This window comes from Pseudorasbora parva, chromosome 2 (assembly GCF_024679245.1).
Source record: "Pseudorasbora parva isolate DD20220531a chromosome 2, ASM2467924v1, whole genome shotgun sequence".
NCBI lineage: Eukaryota > Metazoa > Chordata > Actinopteri > Cypriniformes > Gobionidae > Pseudorasbora > Pseudorasbora parva.
In genome coordinates, this window is record NC_090173.1 from 53,633,306 (window position 1) to 53,657,134 (window position 23,829).

Sequence of the window (23,829 nt, forward strand, 5' to 3'; positions counted from 1 at the left end):
GAGTCCTTTACAGTTTTTTTTATTAGTAATTAAAGTAACATCTGTATATAATCAGTCACTAGAAAATGCATATGTACATGTTCAGTATATACTTACTCATTTACACTTGAAAAGAACATTTCAATAAACTTTATTCAATTAAAATAGTTTGTCTATTTAATTAAAAAGTGACATCTGTATATAATCAGTCACTATAAAATGCATATATGTACGTACAGTCTATACTTAATTATTTACACTTGAAAAGAACATTTCAATAAACTTTATTCAATTGAAATGGTCTATGTCTATTTAATTTATTGCCTGATTGATTCACACACAAATGTGGTCTTTTACATCTAGTGGGCCTTGAAAGTTGGACATTAAGCAGCAGGTTGTCCATAACTGATTGACAGACCCTGAAAGAGTAAGAGGAATTGTTGTGTCCCAGATGTGGTATTCCTTTATCCTCCTGATGGCTCTCTCCACTAGGATTCTTAGACGGGCAATGCTTTGGGTTTTTTCGGTGTTTTCTTTGCTGAAGCATGCACCTTTTTTGAAAGGAGGGATGATGAGGCGTGCACCAACATCTGACAGCATCTGGTCAATGATGAACCCTTTATCGGCCATGCACACATCTCCAGGCTCTAGTAACCTGAGAATTCCAGACTGCCTGGTTATCTCTTGGTCTGATATTGATCCTGTGAAGAGCTTTGAGACGAAAGTGATTACACCACATGGGGCAATACCTATCAGAGCCTTGAAAGTAGTGTGATTTTTGTAGGTGGAAAAGGTTTCGGACTGGAGCGTAAGTGATGATGGAGATTCACATCTAATTTCTGTACAGTCCACAATCACTCTCAGATCTGAACAGTATTCAACAAATTTAGCTGGCATTGTTGCTCTGACCCGTTCCCTTGACATCCAGATAGGCAGTGACCCTAAGACAAGGTATAAATAGTTGGCCCATGTAATGATCACTCTGCTCACAGTTGTGGTGCTGATGCCAAAGATGTCTGCTATGACCTTCTCTTTAAGGCCAACTGCAACACGACAACAGTACAGGAATAACTCATCTACAAGTGCCAGTCTACGGTTTGGACTTGGCTTTTCAATGTCCATTGTACCACTCATCCTCTGTGCTTTGCTCCAGTAAACTAACTTTGATGCTGAGGGGGCAACTGACTCCCAAAATGTCCAAAATACCTTCTCTGATGGGAATCGAGTGTAAAATCTAAAATCTTCATCTGTTGCACAGTACCTGTTAATGTGCAGTTTTGAGGCAGATAGATCATTGAGCTGTGTTTCTAATTCTCTAACCTTGGCCTCCAGTTCTCTGATTCTTTCAGCAGCAGCATCCAATTTACCTGAAGTACATAAAGTATATATATATTAGTATGTTTGTTTTATCTATCTATCTATCTATCTATCTATCTATCTATCTATCTATCTATCTATATATATATATATATAATGTATGTAAATGTGTATACATATGCATATTAATATATGTGTGTGTGTATAAGGCTGCATAGCATACACACACGCATGCATAAGTACACACATATACATTATATATATATATATATATATATATATATATATATATATATATATATATATATATATATAATGCCTTATACACACACACACACATATATATATATATATTAATATGCATATGTACACACACACACATATATATATACACACATATATATATATATATATATATACACATATATATATATATATATATATATATATATATATATATATACACACATATATATATACACACATATATATATATATATATATATATATATATATATATATATATATATATATATATATATATATATATATATATATGTGTGTATATATATATGTGTGTATATATATATATATATATATATATATATATATATATATATATACACATATATATATATATATATATATATATATATATATATATATATATATATATATATATATATATCAGAATGAACTTGTATTTTACATAAAAATAATTATCAGCAGGGTAAATCGGTGTACTTACCAGATGAAGGTCGACAAACGTAGTTATGGTCTGTTTCGGGTTGTATGTCGTTCGCTTCATCTGGTAGAAAGACTTCATGGGCCGGATTAGCGAGGTCACCACGAACGTCAACCCCAAGGCGAGCACTAGCCCGGTCAAAAGCTGATTCCCGTGCAGTAAGGTCTTTGCCCCAATTGTTCCAGAGAAATCGGCAAGGTGCAGCATCGGATTTCAATCTCTTCCTTCCACTCTTTGAGATGTAAACATCCTCGGTTTCGAAATGCATACTGCACACGAAGGTACTCCCGCGCATTATTTTAAACGAAGGACCTTCATCCCGCCTTATCATTCTCACCCATGTTTTCCTCAGTTCCTTTTGAACTGGGAAATCATGAAAACTGAGGTAAGGGTGTCTTTGCTTTGAATTAGAGCAGCCAGGTACGCTGCAATAACACCGGCGAGAGGATTCAGCCATTAGATTTACTACGCTCTGATGAAACCGGAAGTAGCACTGCACTGCTTCGCTTACCGGAAATAGGAAGTGAGATAAAGGCCTATTGGGTAATTGTGTGTGTTTTATTTCTGATGATGCAGTGAAACATGCCAAATAGAAATATATGATTTATCAAAAAAATTATGTGGTTCAGATAAAAACATATTTTTGAGTTTCTATTTATTTAACTTCATTGTATCAACTCAAATTTTTTATTTCAATAAACTCAAAATTTTAAGGAAACCAGGTTACTTACTTTTTTAAGTTAAACCAACAAAAAACAACCAAAATGTTTTACAGTGAAGAATTAGATCTAGCTTTAAAAAGAATGAAAGCGGGCAGATCTCCTGGACCAGATGGTGTGACGACAGACTTCTATAAGTTCTTTTGGGAAGATTTAAAACATTTACTTTTAGAAGCACTACAGGATTGTATTATAAATAATATTTTACTGCCTACAATGAAGCAGGGTCTTATTATATTAATTCCAAAACCTGGAAGGATAAAAGAATTTTAGAAAATCTATTACACTTCTCAATATTGATTATAAAATATTTACTGGGGCGATAGCTGCCAGACTAAAGGAAGGACTTCCACAAATAATTAGTGAGACTCAATTTGGGTTCCTTAAGGGCAGATCAATACATAATAATATTCGTTTGGTGCTTGACATCTTAGAATATAATAATCTAATTAAAGACGATGGGTTTATTTTATTTCTGGACTTTTTTTAAGCCTTTGATATGGTCGAACACCCTTTTCTTTTCTAGGCTCTTTTTCACTTTGGCTTTGGACCTAAATGTATGATTAAAATGCTGTATAATGACATTAATAGTTCGGTAGCTCTTCCTAAAGGAACATGCCCAAGATTTCAAGTGAACACCAGAGGTATAAGGCAGGGTTGTGGTCGTTCACCTCTGTTGTTTATTATGGTTGCAGAATATTAGCCATTCTTTTAAAGAATGAAAATATTTCGGGTATTAACTTTTTGGATCACAAATTTATCATTAGTCAGCTTGCTGATGACACAACTCTTTTTCTAAAAATACAATTGCAGATCCCCCTAGCACTTAACTTGGTAAAATATTTCGCTAAAAGGAAAATACATCAAAATGTGAACTGATGGCTATTCATGACTCACCCTTGCTCTCATTAATATTCCTATTAAAAAGGAGGTGACGTATTTAGGAATTATAATTTCTAAAGATGAAAATAACCTTGAAAGACTTTCTATTTTTGTTAATAATATTCTACCGAATATCATGATGTTCCTCTGTAACCAACAGTTCAGAGTGGATTTACACTTTTCAGTATTTCTATCAATATTTAATAATTCTAATCTAAATTATCCAGGGTCTTCATTGCCGATTTCTACTAAGAAAATAAAAGCAATTAATAAATTGAATTATGATTTCATCTGGAGAAAGAAGTATCACTATATTCAGAAAAATGATATAATAAAGGAATACGAGGATGGTGGTTTAAAGGCTATTGATTTTGATATCATGAATGAGGTTCTTAAACTTAAATGGCTTCAATCTTTTATCAAAAATGAGCATTCATTTTTTTGGTTTGCAATTCCATTCAGTCTCTTTAAAAAATGTGGAGGTATTAAAAATTTTTTACAGTGCGACTTTGAGCTTTCTAAGATTCTGCTGAATCTATCCGTTTTTCATAAACAAGTCCTCCTGTATTGGAAGATGTTGTTTAAACATAATTTCAGTCCACACAATGTATCCTTATGGAATATCCGCTGAATATTGTCCCAGAGATAATCTTTGCTTATGGAGGAGTGGTGGCAAAAAGGTATTTGGTCAGTGCTTCACATGATGGACACAAATGGTAGTTTTTGGAATTATAATGATTTCTGTATCAAATTTAACTTTAATTGTAAAAAGAAAGATTATACAAATGTCATCAAGAGTATCCCTTTACCAATGATTATTATATTAAAAGGATTTTTAACATATTCTACACTTATTCCAAAAATAGTTGAACTTAATTTAGACCAAATAACAATTTGTTGATAAGAAGTGTACTAATAAGATTATAAGAAACTGTCTTTTGCAGGAAAACTATCCTGGTCATATTAGGAGAGATTACTGTCCCAATTCACCAGTGTGAGTGCCCGTGATCACCACCAGAGGGCACTCCTGTTGGTGAATTGTGACAGCTGACACTAAACAAGACTTCGCAATGAATGACAGAGATAACTAGGCTTATATAGGCAGAGGTAATAAGGGGATGAGACACAGGTGTAATCATTGAGTGCTAATGAGTCCTAGGCAAAGGATTATGGGTAATGTAGTTTGTGATGGAGTGACAGTCCGGGGTGGAGTGCCCTCTGGTGGTCATCAGGGACACTCACACTGGTGAATTGTGATAATTACATTTTTTTCAATGTAATCTAGTTAACCCATTTTTGAATGAGGTCCTTTATTAGATAAAAAACAACATATGCTCTCTTCCATCTATTAATTGGGACATGATACAATTTGGTATACATTTGGAGGACAAAAATGCAGACTTTGTTATTAACTGTCTATTTCTTATAGTAACATTTTTTATTCACAAATGCAAAATTTTGAAAACTGCACCCCAGTTCAATATATTTAGGAAAGAGCTAATCCTATATATTGATGCCTTAAAAATTAAAAGAACATGTAAAGCCAGAAAATTACTTGATTTGTTTAATCATTATGACTTTATTACCATTTTGAATGAATCGCCTGTTTTTATTTTATTTTTTTAATGTTCTTATTTTGTGTTGTTGTGACATTATGTATTATGTATGTATTACAATTTGTCATTACTCAGTCTGTGAAGTCTTTTTAAATTATGTTGGCCTGTTATGTTATTGTTCATATGCAAAAAAAAAAAAAAAAAAAAAAAAAAAAAAAAATTATATAGGCCTATATATATATATATATATATATATATATATATATATATATATATATATATATATATATATATATATATATATATATGGCTAAAGAAGCACATGTCGTCAAAAACAAGTCTTGTATGGTTTATATGTGACCCTGGTCATAAGGGTAATTCTTTTTTTATTTTTTTTTATTGAGATTTATACATCATCTGAATAATAAATAAGCTGATGAACCAGATTGATGTGTGGTTTGTCAGGATAAGAGCCGAGATACAACTATTTGAAAATCTGGAATCTGACGGTGCAAAAAAAAATCTAAATATTGAGAAAATCTCCTTTAGAGTTGTCCAAATAAAGTCCTTAGCAATGCATATTATTACTAATAATACATTTCTGATATATTAGGAAATGTACAAAATATCTTAATATCCTAATGATTTTGGCATAAAAGAAAAATTTATAATTTTGATACAATGTATCGTTGGCAATTGCCACAAATTTACCCGTGAGACTTAAAACTGATTTTCATTCCCATTGGGAGGGTCTGAGTCGGCTTCGGGATGATCTGGCAACCCTAGTAGGTTATGTGAAACCGAAAGCAGGATCGTGTCAGACCAGAAAGAAGCCATTTCGGTAGATACAAAATCTTCAATAGCTCCACATATGAAAGTAAGTTCCTTAATCTTTTCATAGCTGTAATATCGGTAAATCATTTACATCTAGTAGACCGTATGACGAAATCAAACACTTAATAAAGTTTAAAGTTACTTTCGTGATATTTCACGACAACTGTAACACTCATAAAATGGCCGAAACTGGTCCTCCATTAATGAGGATAATCTTAGTTTAAATGTTAATGTTGATTCTATATAATGTTTTATATAGAATCAGTACAGAAACAACCAAGATAGCAAACAGTCATCGAAACGATGTTAAATCAACATTGTGTTGTCAACATTAAGTCAACATCATTTTGCACCCTGTTTTAATTTTGAAACAATGTTGAAATCCTGTCCATAGATCAACGGAACTTCAGTGGTATTTAAATTCAGGAATATTGAACCAATGTTGAAATTTCACGTGGGTTCATATAGGATATAGGCCATACACTACTGTACATCAGTTGACATTCGCTTCTCAGGGGCACTGACACACTTCGGTTGGATTTGCGCTGCTCACTTTTTGTCTGCAGGGGGAAATATCCTCGGATCAGCCTCTGCCAGGTGTGACAGTTTCTATTTCTACCAGTTCGCTGTGTCTGCTATGAGAGCCGCCCACCAGGGATGGAAATTAACTTTTTTGTCCACCGGCCACTGTGGCTGGTGGATTTCAAAATCTACCAGCCACTCAATGTTTTTACCAGCCACTTTCTTGTTTTTAACCGACAATGTGTAACTGCATGTGAAAAAATTATACTACAAGCTCTACAATACTTAAACAGTTTATTTAATAGTCTCAATGCAATACTGACATTTTCTCTTTCTCTCTTATACACACACAAACCATGAACTGATACTACATTTCATTAAATGAGTAGGGCTTTGTGCTCTGTGCGCTTTTTTTTTTTTTTTTTTACCTGGATGTGGCATTTGGATGATTCGTGGTCTTTTATGGCAGTTTTAGGTTTTTAGTCCCAACAATGAAACTATTCGTTTTGGCATCTTCTGAAGCGTGTTGACGACACACCGAGCAGAACATTGTCAGTAGGGATGCACCGAAATAAAAATGATTGGCCAAAACCGAAACACCAAAAGAAATTATGCCAATTATCCATTGCATTTATGGCTAGCCTAATGCTATGACTGTAACTTTACTAAAGATCAAGGCATTGCAATTGCATTAATTAATATTAAAGTTTCAAATCAAAAATCAATTACAAATTGTGCAAATATTTATTTAGCACATTGCAATAACCCACAGTATAAAATAAAATAAAAACTAAAATGTTTAACTTGACCTCACAGAAATTGGTAATCAATAAATAAAGTAATCACATGTTAAATAACTGCATATTTAACTGTTTAAATTAAATATGAATCCTTATTAAACTTACAAAAGCTATTCTATCAAGATTATTGAGTGATGTACTTTTCTTTTGTTTGGCATTAAACAGACAGCATTAAAGGCTACTGCCTCTTCAAGACCTTGTGCAGGATATGCGTCATCTTTCGAGACATTCTCGACTGTATACAGTTAACTTAAGGCATATTCAGACTATGTCTGCTTAGATACTCATCAAGATGGACATGTTGACATACTTTTTGTGGGAGTTTGTCTGTTTAAGCGCAAGACTTGAAAGCGAACTCAATATTTGCGCGCTGTGAGACGTGTGCGCGCTCTCGGATGATGCACAGAGACGGATCTTCTCTCAGCGCGAGTTCTTATTCGCGTCTTCTGTCACTACATCCAGGTAAGGACGGCGAAAAACGGCTGATCATATTTGGACATACAGCCGCACTCGCAGACGATACGGCCGGGTCCGGCCTTGCCTCAGTCCATCCTCCTCCACGTGTGTGAACGAGCGGCCGCTCGTCTCAACATCGAGTGGCTGGCTCCACAGAGCACCACCGACCAACCAACCAGGAGAGGGATATTTATGACAGGAAAGTACTAGGAGCTCCCCCTGGCCCTAGGAAACAACTGTTTCCCATTCTCCCAGTGTGTGCGAAGCACATGAGGCACTACTGGAGCGACCCGCTTAACTTCAAACATGGTCTCGCAGGTCTGGAGGTTAAGAATATGGTGGATCTCGGTATGGGCGAACCGCCTGCTATCAAGCCCTCCATCGCCAGGCACCTCAAACTAGTCCAAAGAGGGCTCCGAAGCCTTCCTAACAAGATGGACTGTTTTTCTGCTTCGGTGCACCAGGCCGCTTATAAATCCTTGGCCTTGGCTGTGAGGGTCCTGAACATCTCTTTCCTCCTCTCTGCCTACCAGGCGGAGATTCTGGACAATCTGGGCCAACAGTTGGACAAGGGATCTCTTTCGCCAGTGCTATGGAAGGAGATTATCACTGTAAATGAAGCCCGGCCAGCTCTTTTTGGCCCCGCTGTCGCACTGATGCAACAATTATGCGTTGACAAGAAGAAGGAGGACGAGGCCTTCAGGCTATGCCTTCCTAGGAAGGCCGCCCCACGCCAGGCTCCCCCTGAGCATTTGCCTAAAGCGAACGGGGAGATTTATCACCCACACCCGGACAGGGTAGCTCTCTGGACTTGGCCCGTGAGAGGACGAACTTAAGCGTGTCGGGACCCCTCCATGCGTGGTGGCTACTTTACAGAATGCCAAGGCCGTTTCTACATGGTCCTTGTATGGCTGTAAGTGGCAGGTGTTCGATGAGTGGTGTGCTGGGTGGGATCTCACTTCATATCAGTGCTCAGTCTCTGATATTTTGTGTTTTCTCCAAGACCTTATGGATAAGGGCAGGTCCTTTTTCCACAATTAAGGTCTATCTGGCAGCTATCTCTGCTTGTCATGTGGGTTTTGAGGGCTCAACGGTTGGGCAGCATTCTCTGATCCGCAGATTTACTCGGATCCTCTCGGTCCACCCCTCGTGCATCAAATTCTCTCTGGGTGGGGATAAGGTTTTCCTCAAGCCTAACCCAGCCTTCATGCCGAAATGTTTCCCTGCGTTCATATCGGAGGTTTTGGAGCTGTCCACTTTTCACCCTCCACCCTTTTCCTCCGCGGAGGATCAGAGGCTAAATGCTCCGTGTCCAGTCCGTGCGCTACAAACATATGTGTTTAGGACCAGAGCGTTCTGGAAGAGTGACCAATTTTTTTGTTTCATGGGCTCCTCCCCGTAAAGGGGATCCTCTATCTTAACAACGCCTCTCACATTGGCTTGTGGACGCTATAATCTTTGCATATGAATCTAAGGGAGTGCAACCCCCAGGGAACATCAGAGCTCATTCCACAAGGGGCTTGGCCGCCTCTTGGGCTCTGTTTAGGGGAGTATCACTGCAGGATATATGTTCTGCTCCCAGTTGGGCTTCTTCCCATACGTTTGTGTGTTATTACAGGCTGGATGTCACCAGAAACCTCAGTAGCACATTCGGTCTTGGAGGTGGGGTCTTCCTACTCTGCCTTCTTTTATGTGTGCCACACATATGTTTCATGTCCTGCTTCACACCGGAGGTATGTGGTTGCATCGGTGTGGCGAGTTCATGATTATGAGAAGTGTCAAGCACCTCCCCTTGGGGTGACCGTCTTTTTCTGGCTGACAGGACCTCACTGTGAGTGTATTGGGCAATTGGGTGAGCAGTCCATGTCTCTCCCATAGGTGGATCTCGAAACGAGATGATGAAAGAGAACAATAGGTTACTGTCGTAAACCCGGTTCTCTGAAACATCCATAGACAGTAAAAGAAATGGACGGAGCTATCCCATTGCCTTCTACGGCGTTAAAGGGGTACTTCAGCGCTGGGAAGATGAATCTGTATTTAAACTGGGCCATCAATGCAGTAGAAATGTGAAATTATTTTTGAATTTGGTGTCTTCTAGACTGAGAAAAGACAGAAAATGTATTTTTGTCCCATGGGGATGAAAGACTACAATTCCCAGAATGCTTCGCTGCCCTGTGAGGCCATTCCCAACGCCAACAACTTCATTACTGTGACTGAGTTAGAGAAGACACTACAATTAAAAACTGAACGTGTCTGTTCAATATAATGAGTGAGTCATCGCGCGAGTCTCACAGCACTGAGCACTAACTGCAGGAGTGATGAGAGCTGAGGTAATCGCGACTACACTCGCGGCATACATTCACAACGCAAGTTCAGTCTGGCGCGTTTCAGTTCATGCCTTTGCAAGCTTAACTTTCATAGAAATGAATTTGAGAAGTTAAAAGACTTACATTGCTCACCATAGCTCCGTTTAAATGATCCTGTCTGCAAGCTGAGCTCTCCCTGCAAGCTGAGTGTAATCTCCCATCCCCCAATGCCGGATTCAAAACATGCGGAAATGGCTCCCTCTGCTGGCTGTAGTCTTTAGCCTCTGGGCAAACATTCCTCCTATGATGCAAAAATCGTCATTTTGCATCATAGGAGGAATTTTTCCAGAAATAAAATGCATAAATCTCTCGTCTCAGGGAGATATGAGGGGGGAAAGCACAATAATTTGAATATTCTCCAGGGTTTCTACTGATACAAAGCCATATGCTAATCGCTGAAGTAACCCTTTAAGTGATGTCAGTAAAGGAGCACTCACTTCCTGATGGCTGAGCGAACTGCGCAGGCTCAGACTGAGCTTGACGACGTCGATGTGACGTGAGCCCCCTGTCTGACAGCTGTAGGTCTTCTAGTAGTTGTGGAAAGTGAAAGCTGAATCACGTTGTTTAAATATTTTCTCCCGTTGCTTTTGGCTCACTATGGGCTTCTCCCCATTCTTCCCCCTTGACTTTATCAGACTTTATGTCTCCACGTCCCCCCGACTGTCTCATAGACAGTAAAAGATTGCCTGCGAGCGTCTCCTCAGGTCTATACGGTAATTTCTCAACTGTGCGACAGAGTTGCGTTGGTTATGACGCAATAGTTAGCCTATTTTTACAAAAACAGCTTCTACGGGGTGATAGTGTAAGATACAAGGTAACGGAGCCTTTTATGCATTGTCGTGTTTCTTTAGAAATAAACAATGGACAAATGGAGTCTTTAAACGTCTCAGATGTAAAGTTATTCACTTTCAAAGTGACTCAAAAATGAATGGGAGTCAATGGGATGCTAACAGCAGGTGATGGCTTGGTTAGCAATGGCAGCCCCTAGGGGTGGAACGCTTTCCGAGCGCTAGATTACCCCCTTGGAAACATTGAGTGGAGAGATCTACTAGCTTTGCCCCGCTTGCCGCATGAGAAGCGAAAATACTTACAGATGTACAGTAGCGTATGCAGCATGCAGCCTATATATGCCCGGAGGTAAGGGGTGGGGCCTTACTGGGCATTGGATGTGCGCTCCTGCCTGTCTTGTCAGACTTGGTGCAATTGGATGCTTCTGCAGAGGTCAGGTACGGATGCCCTTCCCATAGGTGGATCTCTCCACTTGATGTTTCAGAGAACTGGGGTTACAACAGTTACCTATTGTTTCATTGATATGGTAATGTTGATTCAACATTTATTTTGCATTGAAATTTCAATATCAACCATAACAATGATTCAGATGGAAAATCAACATTGATTCAATGTCTGCTTGCTGTCTGGGAAACTATCTGTGAAATGAAGTAACACTTCCGTGTCAAAACAAGCAACTGAATGCGCTGCCAAAATGCTCTCAAGCACCCATAGTGAAGCTAAAAATGTTTTGGTGGACACGCGACCTTTACTAACAGGATAATTTCATAAACACATAAAAATAACATCACATTACCTTAATGCTAGATGAAAAAAAGGATGGGGAAACACTAGCAACAGGTTAAAACTGTCAATGTTGCATTAAACTGAATTAAATGCCATTTAAATCAAATGTGTGTTAAAGTTCAGTTGTGTATTGTGTATGTTTTCTGTGTCCACATACAGCCCTGAAATCAAGGCTCACATCATGGAGGAAGAGGAGGAGCAAACTTCCTGTAAAATGAGTGTGTGTGAGGAGAGAGAGGAGGAGGCATCTGTTCACACTCTGAGAGCAGCATCTCCAGTATCCAGCTGTGTGTCCATGAAGAGTAAGAGTAATCTCAGTGATGGAGATGTTGTGGCCTCTTACCCCGTGTGAGTATAATTCACTATATCTGCTCTAGTGAAACTTGAATATGAAATTACTTAATATAGTGAAACACTTATAAATGGAAGTTTTTCTGAAATTTGGTTATTAAATAATAATTTTAGGGATGCTCATTTCGGTTACTTTTCCCAACCGACAACCGATGCTCATTAATTGATTATTAACCATTTACTGATAAGATTATAATATTGAATTGGCATTAAATAAAAATACAATTGACGAGTGTCTGTGACCCGTTAAAAATACTTTTTTCACAGGTTGATTTTACTGGGCAAACAGCAAAATATTCAGAACAGCTGAACAACAGAACCTGCACATTATCACATTTTCACGTACCTGCAGCGTTTCTGACAGAGAAGAACATAATCATTTAAATAAAAAGCATAAAATAAAAAGGCCTGCACTAAATATTTTCACTTAAATAATTACCAAATTGAGATGACAAAATGAAAATACACTGAATCAGGACATCTTTGAACAACTGGAAGTTTTTTTTTCTTCCGTCAACTAAAAATAGCATGCCTACCACAATTCACACCTTGACTGGTTTTTAATTGTTAAAGTAACATGTCTAAGTGAGGTGGGTTAGTCTGGAGTGCAGCCTGTTGACCGTCAGACCCGCGGCAGAAAGCCTTGTTTATACTTCCGTCTGTCTCCGCTTGTAGAAGTGTTAATCAACGCGCTCACCGTTGTGCTGTTCTTTGAAATGACTGAGGGCGACTCAGAGTAATTGTTTTATCCGTAAAAGCAGCAAGAAGAACATGGATGACAATGTTTACTTTAGTAAACGTGGCCAAAACCACACTACGAAACGCCTTAAACAAGGCTTCAAGATGGCACTGGTGCCCAGGGAACACAGAGATAATGCCTCGCTATAGCGACCAGCCTCCAGTCAGGAGCTTGTTCTACTGCTGTATTTTAATACCGCGTTGCATATTTTTCAAGTAACTTCGTCGCCCTTTCTGTCGAAATGGTCCCACACAATAGGCTACTTCTTTCCCATTCCTTCATTTTGCGAAATATGTCTGTGTTGGCAAGTGTGGTTGCATGTGTCGACGCGCCCTGTGAGGCAAATACAGCTTTTTTTTCCTCTTTTTTTTTTTTTTTTTTTTTACCATGCAGCAAACAAACAAACAAACAAAAACCTGTAAACTATAAACTGTTAATCTAATAGTATTAATCGGTCAAAATTCTTACTTTCAGTCAAATGGTCAATATGAGTGTCCCTAAATTATTTATTAAGGTCTGAATAAATAATTTTTAAGCCTGGTCTATACACTAATGTTCTTACAGAGGTCATGACATAGAGTCTATTCTGTTATTTTTAATGATTTTAATAATTTCCTTGAGGTTTACTTTAAGGTTGTTGTTTTTTTGCACACAAAATTTTTTTTTTTGCCAAAAGTATTGGGACATCCCTCCAAATTCAGATTGAATTTAGATGTTCAATCTGTTCATGGCCACAGGTGTATAAATCAAGCTCTAGGCATGCAGACGCTTCTACAATCATTTGTGAATGAATGGGTCGCTCTCAGGAGCTCATTGAACTCAAGCGTTGTACCGTGATAGTTTCCACCTGCGCTATAAATCCATTCAAACAATTGACTAAATATTCCATCGTCAACTGTTAGTGGTGTTATAACAATGTGGAAGCAATTGGGAACAACAGCAACTAAAGTCAAATCACAGAGTGGGGTCAGCACAAAACTTTCTGCAGTCAATAGCTACAGACCTCCAAACTTCATGTGGCCTTCAGATTATGAATGAAATGGGTTTCCATGGCCGAGCAGCTTATCCAAGCCTTACATCACCAAGTGCAATGCAAAGCGTGGGATGCAGTGTAAAGCACACCGCCACTGGACTCTAGAGCAGTGGAGACGTGTTTTCTGGAGTGACCAATCACACTTCTCTGTCTGACAATCCCATGGGTTTGGTGGTTTCCAGGGGAATGGTACTTGCCTGACTGCATTGTGCCAAGTGTAAAGTTTGATGGAGGGGAAATTATGGTGTGGAGAGAGAGAGAGAGAGAGAGAGAGAGAGAGAGAGAGAGAGAGAGAGAGAGAGAGAGAGGGAGAGAGAGAGAGAGAGAGAGAGAGAGAGAGAGAGAGAGCATTAATTTTATTTTTGATTTTGGCTTCCATATGATGTAAAACTATTAAAAACTAGCTGCCATCAGTCTAGTGCAACTTCCGTCGCTTTACAGAATCTCTAAACCCAAACTTAATATCAGAATCAGCACAATTGGTGCCAAATGCAGGCTCTACTTTAGCTCAATTGCGGGACGTGTTTGATAATAAAAAAGAGCTATTAAAAGCACAATAATCCATGCTTAGAGACGCTCTTCCAACTGTGTGTAGATCGCAATTAGACAAGCAAATTGTATTTTAGGTTTTTTGTGCGTGTCTAAGCAGTCAAATACACACAAAAATAGCCATATGTCAAAATGATCGGCTTGGGAGAGTACTCACTTAAACACAGCTTATGACTTAAATAGGCGTAATAGTTGGGATTGTGTATTATTAGATCTGCATTCGCTCTTAAAGGGGCACACTGTAAAAAAATGCTGTAAAAAAAGGGCCACATTTTGACAGTAAAATGCTGTTTTCCATTAAAACAGTAATATACTGTAGAAAACAATGCATTCTGGGTAATATTTGTCATTTTCGAGAAAATAGCCAACAGTAATATACTGTGAATTAACACACTTAAAGTCGACACTCAGAGGCTGTGTTCAAAATCACTCCCTATCCCCTTATTCACTATTCCCTACACTAGTTCACTGATATAGACCACTCGACAGAGAGAGAGGAAAGAAGAGAGTGAATTCAGACACTGATGAACACCTGCTGTTATCACTGAAGGAAAGAGAAACATGATTTCATCAACTGAAGATAAAAGAAGACATTAAATCTGTGAAGATCTCATCAGAGGATTAAACAACTCCACAAACAGCATTACCAGCTTCACACATTACTAACCAGACTGACTTTATTTCTGTCAGACGTCTACAGAAGCTCTCATTGGGAATTATCAGATGATGTTTGATTGTTTCTTCTGACGTTACCATTATGGTGATCAGTGTTTGCTTTAGTTGGGCTCTTGAACATTGACACAATAACATTAGTGTTTCTCTTGCTGCTGTAACGGTGTGTTTTCAATACATTTGCTTTAGCAAGCAAAGCTGAGAAAAAAACATGAGTTAGTCATGTTGACTATTTAATAATGGTTTAATTCACTAATAATTTACTAGTTTTATCTATAAACATATAGCTGATGCCTATTTTTTTGTAAAACTTGAACCCTACAATTTTATAACATCAGTGTTGACACAGATAATTTGAAGAGCATGGGAACAGCTTGTGGTCAAAACATCTGAATCAATCTGACTCGCATAGACATCAAGAATCGGCGTATGAATCTCAGCCGTGGTGACACTCAAAACTCCCAGCATGCATTGCAGCACGAATAAATTATGCTGCTGAATAGCCTGGTTATTTTCTTTAATTCTTACTATTTGCCTTTATTTTTGGTGCTGTTTTTGTGTTGACTTTAAGTAGAGTTTTGTGATGTTCAGAGTTGATCTGTTCATTTTTTTATTGATTGTCACCATTGTTGAGATTCATACGCTGATTCTTCATCTCTATGTGAGTCTAAATGACAGCAGAGAGCAAACAATGTGTTAAAATCATGACTTTATAAATCATTCATAACTAATTCCTAATCAGTGGTTGATAATTTCAGAAGGGTCCCAGTTTAATAACATAAAATAAGAGTTGATATGTGTTTTTAAAAGAATGGGTTTGTTTAGGGAAAAAAACTGGACAAGATTAACAAACTAAACATCCTATTACAATAATAGCAAAACATAGTCAATTTACCAATTTACATAGACCATTTTTTTTCTTGCCGTTTTTGCTACAATAAATGTGTCTAAGAAACACACAGTTATAGCAGACAAAGAAAAACTATCATTACAAAGTCAAGGGCGAAGAGCCCAACTGAAGCAAACACTGATCACGATAGTGTGACCAAATATTTTCTATTAAACATCAACACCTAAAGATCTGATAATTCTCAATAAGAGCTTCTGTAGACGTCTGACAGAAATAACGTCAGTCTGGTTAGTAATGTGTGAAGCTGGTAATGCTGTTTGTGGAGTTGTTTAATCCTCTGATGAGATCTTCAGAGATTTAATGTCTTCTTTTATCTTCAGTTGATTTCATCTAAAGCTGTGGCTGAAGTCAGTTGTAGTTCTTGTGTTTCTCTGTCCGGCAGTGATTCTTGTTAACAGGTGTTCTCAGTTATCACTTAATTAATCTCTTAATTATCTCATTAACTTCATCAATGCTTCAATTACTCTAACACTCTGTAGTGTGTACACTCTTCAGTGTTCATTTAAAACTGAAGATTTTGCTGTGGGGTTAAAAGGGTTAAAGGGGTTAGATGAAAAAACCCACAGTGGGAACCGTAAATTAACAGTAAGAAACTGTAAATTCATTTACGGAAAAGTACTGTAAAAAAACGGCACTTTACTGGAACCAGAGCTGCCAGTAGATTACCGTTAAATCAAGGAAAAACAGTAATATACTGTAAAACGTAACAGTCAGATTTAACAGATGAATCAAGATATTTTCACTGAAATATTAGTGAAAGTTAATAGAAAAAAGTTGTGCAAAGTCAGTAACTGATAAGGAGAGTAAATATTAAAATGACCTGTGTTTATGTGTTGTTGCACAAGATGATATAGAAGAGATCTTTTAGTTGAATTCATTAGTTTTGCGGGTTACCATTGCTGTGAAGAGTAGAGCCTGTGCTTCAGTCCAGGATGAGCAGAGAAACATCGATGATATGCTGCCTGATGCTTTATTTAACGGCAGTGACTGTTTGCTGATGCAGTTATGAGCCGTTTGTTGAGTAATTTATCACATACGTGTGTGCTATTGCTCACAATGAACCGCAAAGACTGAAGTTAAAGTCATGTTTCAAAATTCTTTCACTACTACACCTTACAAGTGTGTAATGACTCAAATGAAGTTTTACGATACAAACACCTATAAATACTAGTTTTAAAATGAGAACTGTTTGAAGCGATCAGTTTTCCAAATTAAAAGTTACCTTTCATGGTATTATTACGGTAAAATACTGTAAAAAATGAGAGCTGTATATAAACAGTAGAGGGCTGTAAATTAACAGTACATTGCTGGAACCACAGCTGCCAGTACATTACCGTTATTTTACGGCACAATTTTTTTTACAGTGCAGTGTCTAATAAACCTGATGATGCTTGTGTCATTTAATTTGAATCAAGCAACAAAAGGCAAAGATAAAATACTCACAGCTCTTGAATTAATAACTTTAGCTTTAAGAACCATTAATCTATCAATTTAAAACTGCAGTGTTATTTTACATGTGATTACTTTCACTTTATTAGCGTTATTTTATAGGCCATATTACAGTCACAGTAATGTTAGTAGACCTTCTCATGCATATAAAACACACAAATGCCTGCACATTGGTGCATTTTAAAATGTATTTTTATGAAACTAAATATAACTAAAAGGGCCGATAAGTATATAGTTAAAGCAGTATCGGTAAGAGCAGTAATAATATAATCTTATTGATAAAAAAAAAAGATTTATTTGATGTATCTTACTTTTTCTGCCTCTGTATGTCTCTCATTCAGTATTTTACATGCATACTATGTAATTTGAAATGGTTGAATTATGTATACTTTTTTGTCTATGCAATTATATGTAATTGAAGCAGTGCATCAAACCGTACTATAGACCAATGTTAATTTAATGTAGTAGACAGATAATATACAGACAAAACCTAAAATATTTTTCTTTATATATTTCTGTCTTTTTCTCTGTACCATAAGCAGGAAGAGAAAGAGAGCAGCATCTCCCGTATCCAGTTGTGTGTCCATGAAGAGTAACCACTCCATGTTTCAGCCTCCTGATCTTAGGGATGGACAATCTTCAGGATTCAGCTGTGTGTCCATGAAGAGTAACCACTCCATGTTTCAGCCTCCTGATCTTAGGGATGGACAATCTTCAGGATTCAGCTGTGTGTCCATGAAGAGTAACATCTCCATGATTCAGCCTCCTAATCTTAGGGATGGACAATCTTCAGGATTCAGCTGTGTGTCCATGAAGAGTAACATCTCCATGATTCAGCCTCCTAATCTTAGGGATGGACAATCTTCAGGATTCAGCTGTGTGTCCATGAAGAGCAACAACTCCATGATTCAGCCTCCTGATCTTAGGGATGGACAATCTTCAGGATTCAGCTGTGTGTCCATGAAGAGCAACAACTCCATGATTCAGCCTCCTGATCTTAGGGATGGACAATCTTCAGGATTCAGCTGTGTGTCCATGAAGAGTAACAACTCCATGATTCAGCCTCCTAATCTTAGGGATGGACAATCTTCAGGATTCAGCTGTGTGTCCATGAAGAGTAACAACTCCATGTTTCAGCCTCCTGATCTTAGGGATGGACAATCTTCAGGATTCAGCTGTGTGTCCATGAAGAGTAACAACTCCATGATTCAGCCTCCTAATCTCAGTGATGGACCTGACGTGACCTTTGACCCAGTGTGAGTGTCGTGGAATTACTGAACTTATTGAACATGTTTAGTTATCTGATTACATTTTTGATGTGAAATTATTTAAAATTGTTAATAACTTATAGAAGTAACTTTCTCTGAAATGCGGACATTACTAAATGACGCAAGGCTGGTGGCGTGATTCCAAATGAGTGTTACCTGCGCATCACACCGGTCTCGTATCCTCTCACGAAGGAGACATTGAAGCATAAAAGGAGGAGAGATGACAGTGAAGGACGAGCGAGGACCAGGCCTGGATTCTACGTTGTGTTTTGTTTGTTTTATTATGTGAAATGAATCATCACTGCCGGTCTGGTTGTGATCCAGATGAGAGCAGAGGGAAGCAGATAGTCGCTCCTCCTTTTATGCTTCCGTAGCTCCTCCGTTAGAGGATACAAGACCATTGTGTGTGAAGGTGACACTCATTTGCAATCACACCACCGGCCTTACGGCATTCTCTCACTGTTCTTGCCTGCCCTGCTTGCCACAACATTAATTTAGATTAATAAATGCCGTACAAGTATTGTTCATTCTTAATTCACATTAACTAAAGTAGTTAAGTAATGAAACCTTATTGTAAAGTGTTACCAATATTTATATCAATATTTCTGTCTTATTCTCATTGACATCTGCAGGAAGAGAAAGAGAGAAGCATCTCTAGGATTCAGCTGTATGTATATGAAGAATAACAGATCCATGTTTGAGCCCCCTTATCTCAGTGATGGAGCTGCTGTGACCTCTTACCCTGTGTGAGTATAATCGTGTACCTAATAATATCGGCTTATATGTGAAAGGGTAAGGCAAATGAAAGAAAATTATGCAGAGTTTGGACATCTGTGATTGATTATAATCCATGTGTTAGGTGAGGCAAGTAGGTGGTTTGTCACTGTTATCTGGGAAAAAATCTGGATGTTTCCACTTAAAATACTAATACTGATATCAAAATAGTTTAAATCCCATTTCCACCTTTTTTAAGTGCTCACTGTAGTTTAGTTAATTAGATCATCAAAAACGACTCTGCTATCAAAATCATCTTTACTTGTGGCAGGAATTATGTTTATAGTATTCTATACTGTGATAAACGCTATGTCTTATTAAGATTGCATTATAAATATAAAATGTCAATATCTAATGTAGTGCTGCAACGACGCGTCGACGTTATCGATGACGTCGACTACGGAAATATGTCGACGTTCGTGAAATGCGTCGACGCGTCGTGTCAGACGTTCATCTCGCGTAATGTTGGCTTCTGCTCCTGGTTCTATCACAAAAACCAAGACAGCGAATATCAAAAGTATGGGAATACTTTAAACAGAGGCCAAACAGTGTTTCCCACACATAGAATAATTTGTGGCGGACTGCCACATAATCAATAACGGCCGCCACATTCGTCATTCATTCATTTTTACGCTATTTAAAAGACCCACGCATATTCGTTTAGCGAATTTCCTTAAGTTCTCTCTCCGCCCTTTTGCGCCTCTTACTCACTCACACACACACACACACACACACACACACACACACACACACACACACACACACACACACACACACACACACACACACACACACACACACACACGGGTTGCATTCGACCATAAAACAAGTTTTATTGCATTTTGGCGCATTTAGTATGACATAGCTTTTAAAACCAGAGCAGTTGAATAACAGAGTTGCGACACGCCTTAATCACGCGGCAGCCCGCGGTCACGGCGCTCATTATAATTCTAAACAAACCAGCACGGTGTCAATCAATACAGACCAGTGTCTCCCAACCGGGATCCCGAGCAAAAGTTGCGGGGACGCACTTACACTTCGGTTCATCTCGCATCTGATGACGCATCTTTAATATGGGTTGTAACTTGAAAATAATGCTGTATGTTTCTGTCGATGGATACACGTGCTGACTCCTCAGGTATGCACTACAACAACAGCGATAATAAAAGAAAAACGCGGGCAAAACGGTCTCTCTTTGTAAACTTTATAAAACGCATGCGAGTGCTGCCGTACGTCCGAATATGAGCAGTCATTTTCACCGTCATCACCCCCTTGTAGCCAGGAGACTCGAATGAGAAGATCTGTCTTTGTGCACTCGTCCCAAAGCGCGCAAATATTGAGTTATCTTTCAAATCCTGTGCTTAAACGGACAAACTCACAAAAAGTATGTCAAAATGTCATAGCCTACTCTATGCCTTAAGTGAACTTTATACAGAAAATACGACGACTATCCGTGGGTCTTAAAGGGGCAGTAGCCTTCACTGATGTCTGTTTAATGTCAAACAAAAGATAAAGACATCACTCACTGCTCCTGACTGAACAAGGATTATTTTTTAAATTTTAAACAGTTAAATGTGTGGTTATTTTACTTTTGATTACTTCTTTCCATTTCTCTACCTAAAAACTAATGTTAGACCTACCTGAAAAGCATTGTTTATTTTATTCTCATCTTTGCTCAATAGTATTTATTTGTGCTGCTGCTTCTATTTAAGTTATCTGTTCTTATTTTCTTTATTTTCATTTGACAGTAGTCCTTTTTCCCCTGAACATAGCAAATACCGAACTGTACTGAAACGTGAACCTAAAACCGTGGTACAAAGCGAACTGTGAGCAGTCTGTTCTGTTACACCTCTAGCGTAACTTATGTGAGGGGGTGCCACAGAATTTTGAAAAATTTCAAAGGGTAAAAAAATAAATCGTTAGATTAGTCGACAGAAAAAATAATCGTTAGTTGCAGCTCTAATCTAATGGCAACCCCTAATTAACACAATAATGCTAGTCATAAAGATTATATGCATCAATTTCCTATTGACACATTCCTTTAAAATGTGTAAGTAATTATCAACCCCAAATGTGTGCAACATTCATCTACAGTAAGGATTCTACAATGGATAAAAATGTTTTATTTCAATTTCAATGTCAATTCAATAAACATTTGTGGCATAATGTGTGGTATGATTGCAAATCAGATAATGTCATATTGATACAATTAAATATTTTCTCTTTTCTTCTGTTTGTTTTTCTGTCTCTGTTCATCTTAATGTGTTTACAGTGGTGTGAGAGCTGAGCAGATCAGAGATGTGTCCTGTCTCAGCACATCCTCCTCCTGTCAGAAACACATCAGTCCTCATGACACAGAAGCAGCCCTGCAGCCCGACTCTCACCAACCAGTGCAGGATGATCTGCAGAGAGTCAAAGACCAGCACAAAACCAGCATGAAGAGCAGATATGAGAGCGTATTTGAGGGACTCAAACTACAAGAGAATCAGACGCTCCTGAACAGGATTTACACACAGCTGTACATCATAGAGGGAGAGAGTGAAGGAGTGAATGAAGAACATGAGGTGCTACAGATGGAGAAAAGCTACAAGACACTCCAAGACACTCCGATCAACTGCAATGACATCTTTAATCCTTCACCTGAACTAGGATATGAGGAGAAGAGAAGAGAGAAGAAAGACAAAATCAAGACTGTTCTTACTAAAGGCATCGCTGGAATCGGAAAAACCGTCTCTGTGCAGAAGTTCATTCTGGACTGGGCCGAGGGAAAAGCCAATCAGGATGTAGATTTCATGTTTGTGCTTCCATTCAGAGAGCTGAATTTGATTAAAGATCATCAGTACAGTCTTCACCGACTTCTGATGGACTTTCATCCTGAACTTCAAGATCTGGACTCAAAGATTTATGATGAATGTACAGTTGTGTTCATCTTTGATGGTCTGGATGAAAGCAGAATTACACTGATGTTTTCAGACAGTGAGGAAGTTCATGATGTGACTGAGACTTCATCAGTGGGTGTGTTGATGTCAAACCTCATGAAAGGAGATCTGCTTCCCTCTGCTCTCCTCTGGATCACCACCAGACCAGCAGCAGCCAATCAGATCCCCTCTAACTACATCAACCGTGTGACAGAAATTCAGGGATTCAATGACCCTCAGAAGGAGGAATATTTCAGGAAGAGAATCAGTGATGATCAGCAAGCCAGCAGAATCATCTCACACATCAAAAGAGCAAGAAGCCTCCACATCATGTGCCACATACCCGTCTTCTGCTGGATCTCAGCCACTGTGCTTCAAAACATCCTGAATCAAGATTTCAGTGCAGAAATCCCTCAAACTCTGACTGAGATGTACATCCACTTCCTGCTCATTCACACTAGTATAAGGAACCAGAAGTATGAAGAGATGAATCCAGTAAAACTCCTGCAGTCTAACAGAGATGTAATTGTGAAACTTGCTGAGCTGGCTTTCACTCAGCTGATGAAGGGCAATGTGATGTTCTATGAGGAGGACCTGAGAGAGAGCGGCATAGACGTCACTGACGCCTCAGTGTATTCTGGGATCTGCACTGAGATCTTTAGGGAGGAATCTGTGATTTATCACAGGAAGGTTTACAGCTTTGTACATCTGAGCTTTCAGGAGTTTTTTGCAGCACTGTATGTGTTTATCTGCTATTTACAAAAAAACAATGAAGTTCTGAAAATGTTCCTTACAGGGAAGTACAGAACTCAGTGTGGGAATGTTCCTCTGGATGCGTTTCTGAAGGGAGCAATGAATATAGCCTTGCAGAGTAAAAATGGACACCTGGATCTATTCCTTCGATTCCTTCATGGCATCTCACTGGAGTCCAATCAGAGACTCTTACAGGATCTGCTGATTCACACAGAGAACAACCCAGAGATCATCAAGAAAATAATCCACAACCTCAAACGAGGTCAAAAAAACAACGTCAGTCCTGAAAGATGGATGAATCTGTCACACTGCTTGATTGAGATGAAGGATAATTCTGTTGTTGAAGAAATGCAGGCATTTTTAAAATCTGAAACCAAAAACAAAAACCTTTCTCTTGCACAATGTTCAACTTTGGCAAACATGATTCTGATGTCAGAGGAAGAGATGGATGAGTTTGACCTTAAAAATTATGTTATCAAATCAAAAGAAGGCCGGAAGAGACTGTTACCTGCTGTGAGAAACTGCAGAAAAGCTCTGTAAGCATTATGTTCTAATAATATTACAATATGAACACAATTATGTTAAACAGAAGTTGTGATAGAGGATTGATCAGTCATCTGAGTTTTTCACAGTCGTAGATCACAAATTACTCTAGTTAAGTG

At 38.2% G+C, this 23,829-nt stretch overlaps 2 protein-coding genes across 2 annotated transcripts in view; one reads left to right on the forward strand and one right to left on the reverse strand.

Moving 5' to 3' along the window:
• Positions 1–23,829, forward strand: part of LOC137046683 (NACHT, LRR and PYD domains-containing protein 3-like) — a 233,284-nt gene that overhangs the window by 190,500 nt on the left and 18,955 nt on the right. The window contains exon 3 of the mRNA XM_067424014.1: positions 21,769–23,703. Within this exon, the coding sequence (XP_067280115.1) occupies positions 21,769–23,703 (1,935 nt within the window). The remainder of the gene's footprint in view (positions 1–21,768; positions 23,704–23,829) is intronic.
• Positions 4–2,537, reverse strand: LOC137046769 (uncharacterized). Its single transcript, XM_067424171.1, has 2 exons — positions 2,045–2,537; positions 4–1,346 (listed from the first exon to the last, which is right to left on the reverse strand). The coding sequence occupies exons 1-2, from the start codon at positions 2,496–2,498 to the stop codon at positions 313–315; spliced, it is 1,488 nt and encodes a 495-aa protein (XP_067280272.1). The 5' UTR covers positions 2,499–2,537; the 3' UTR covers positions 4–312.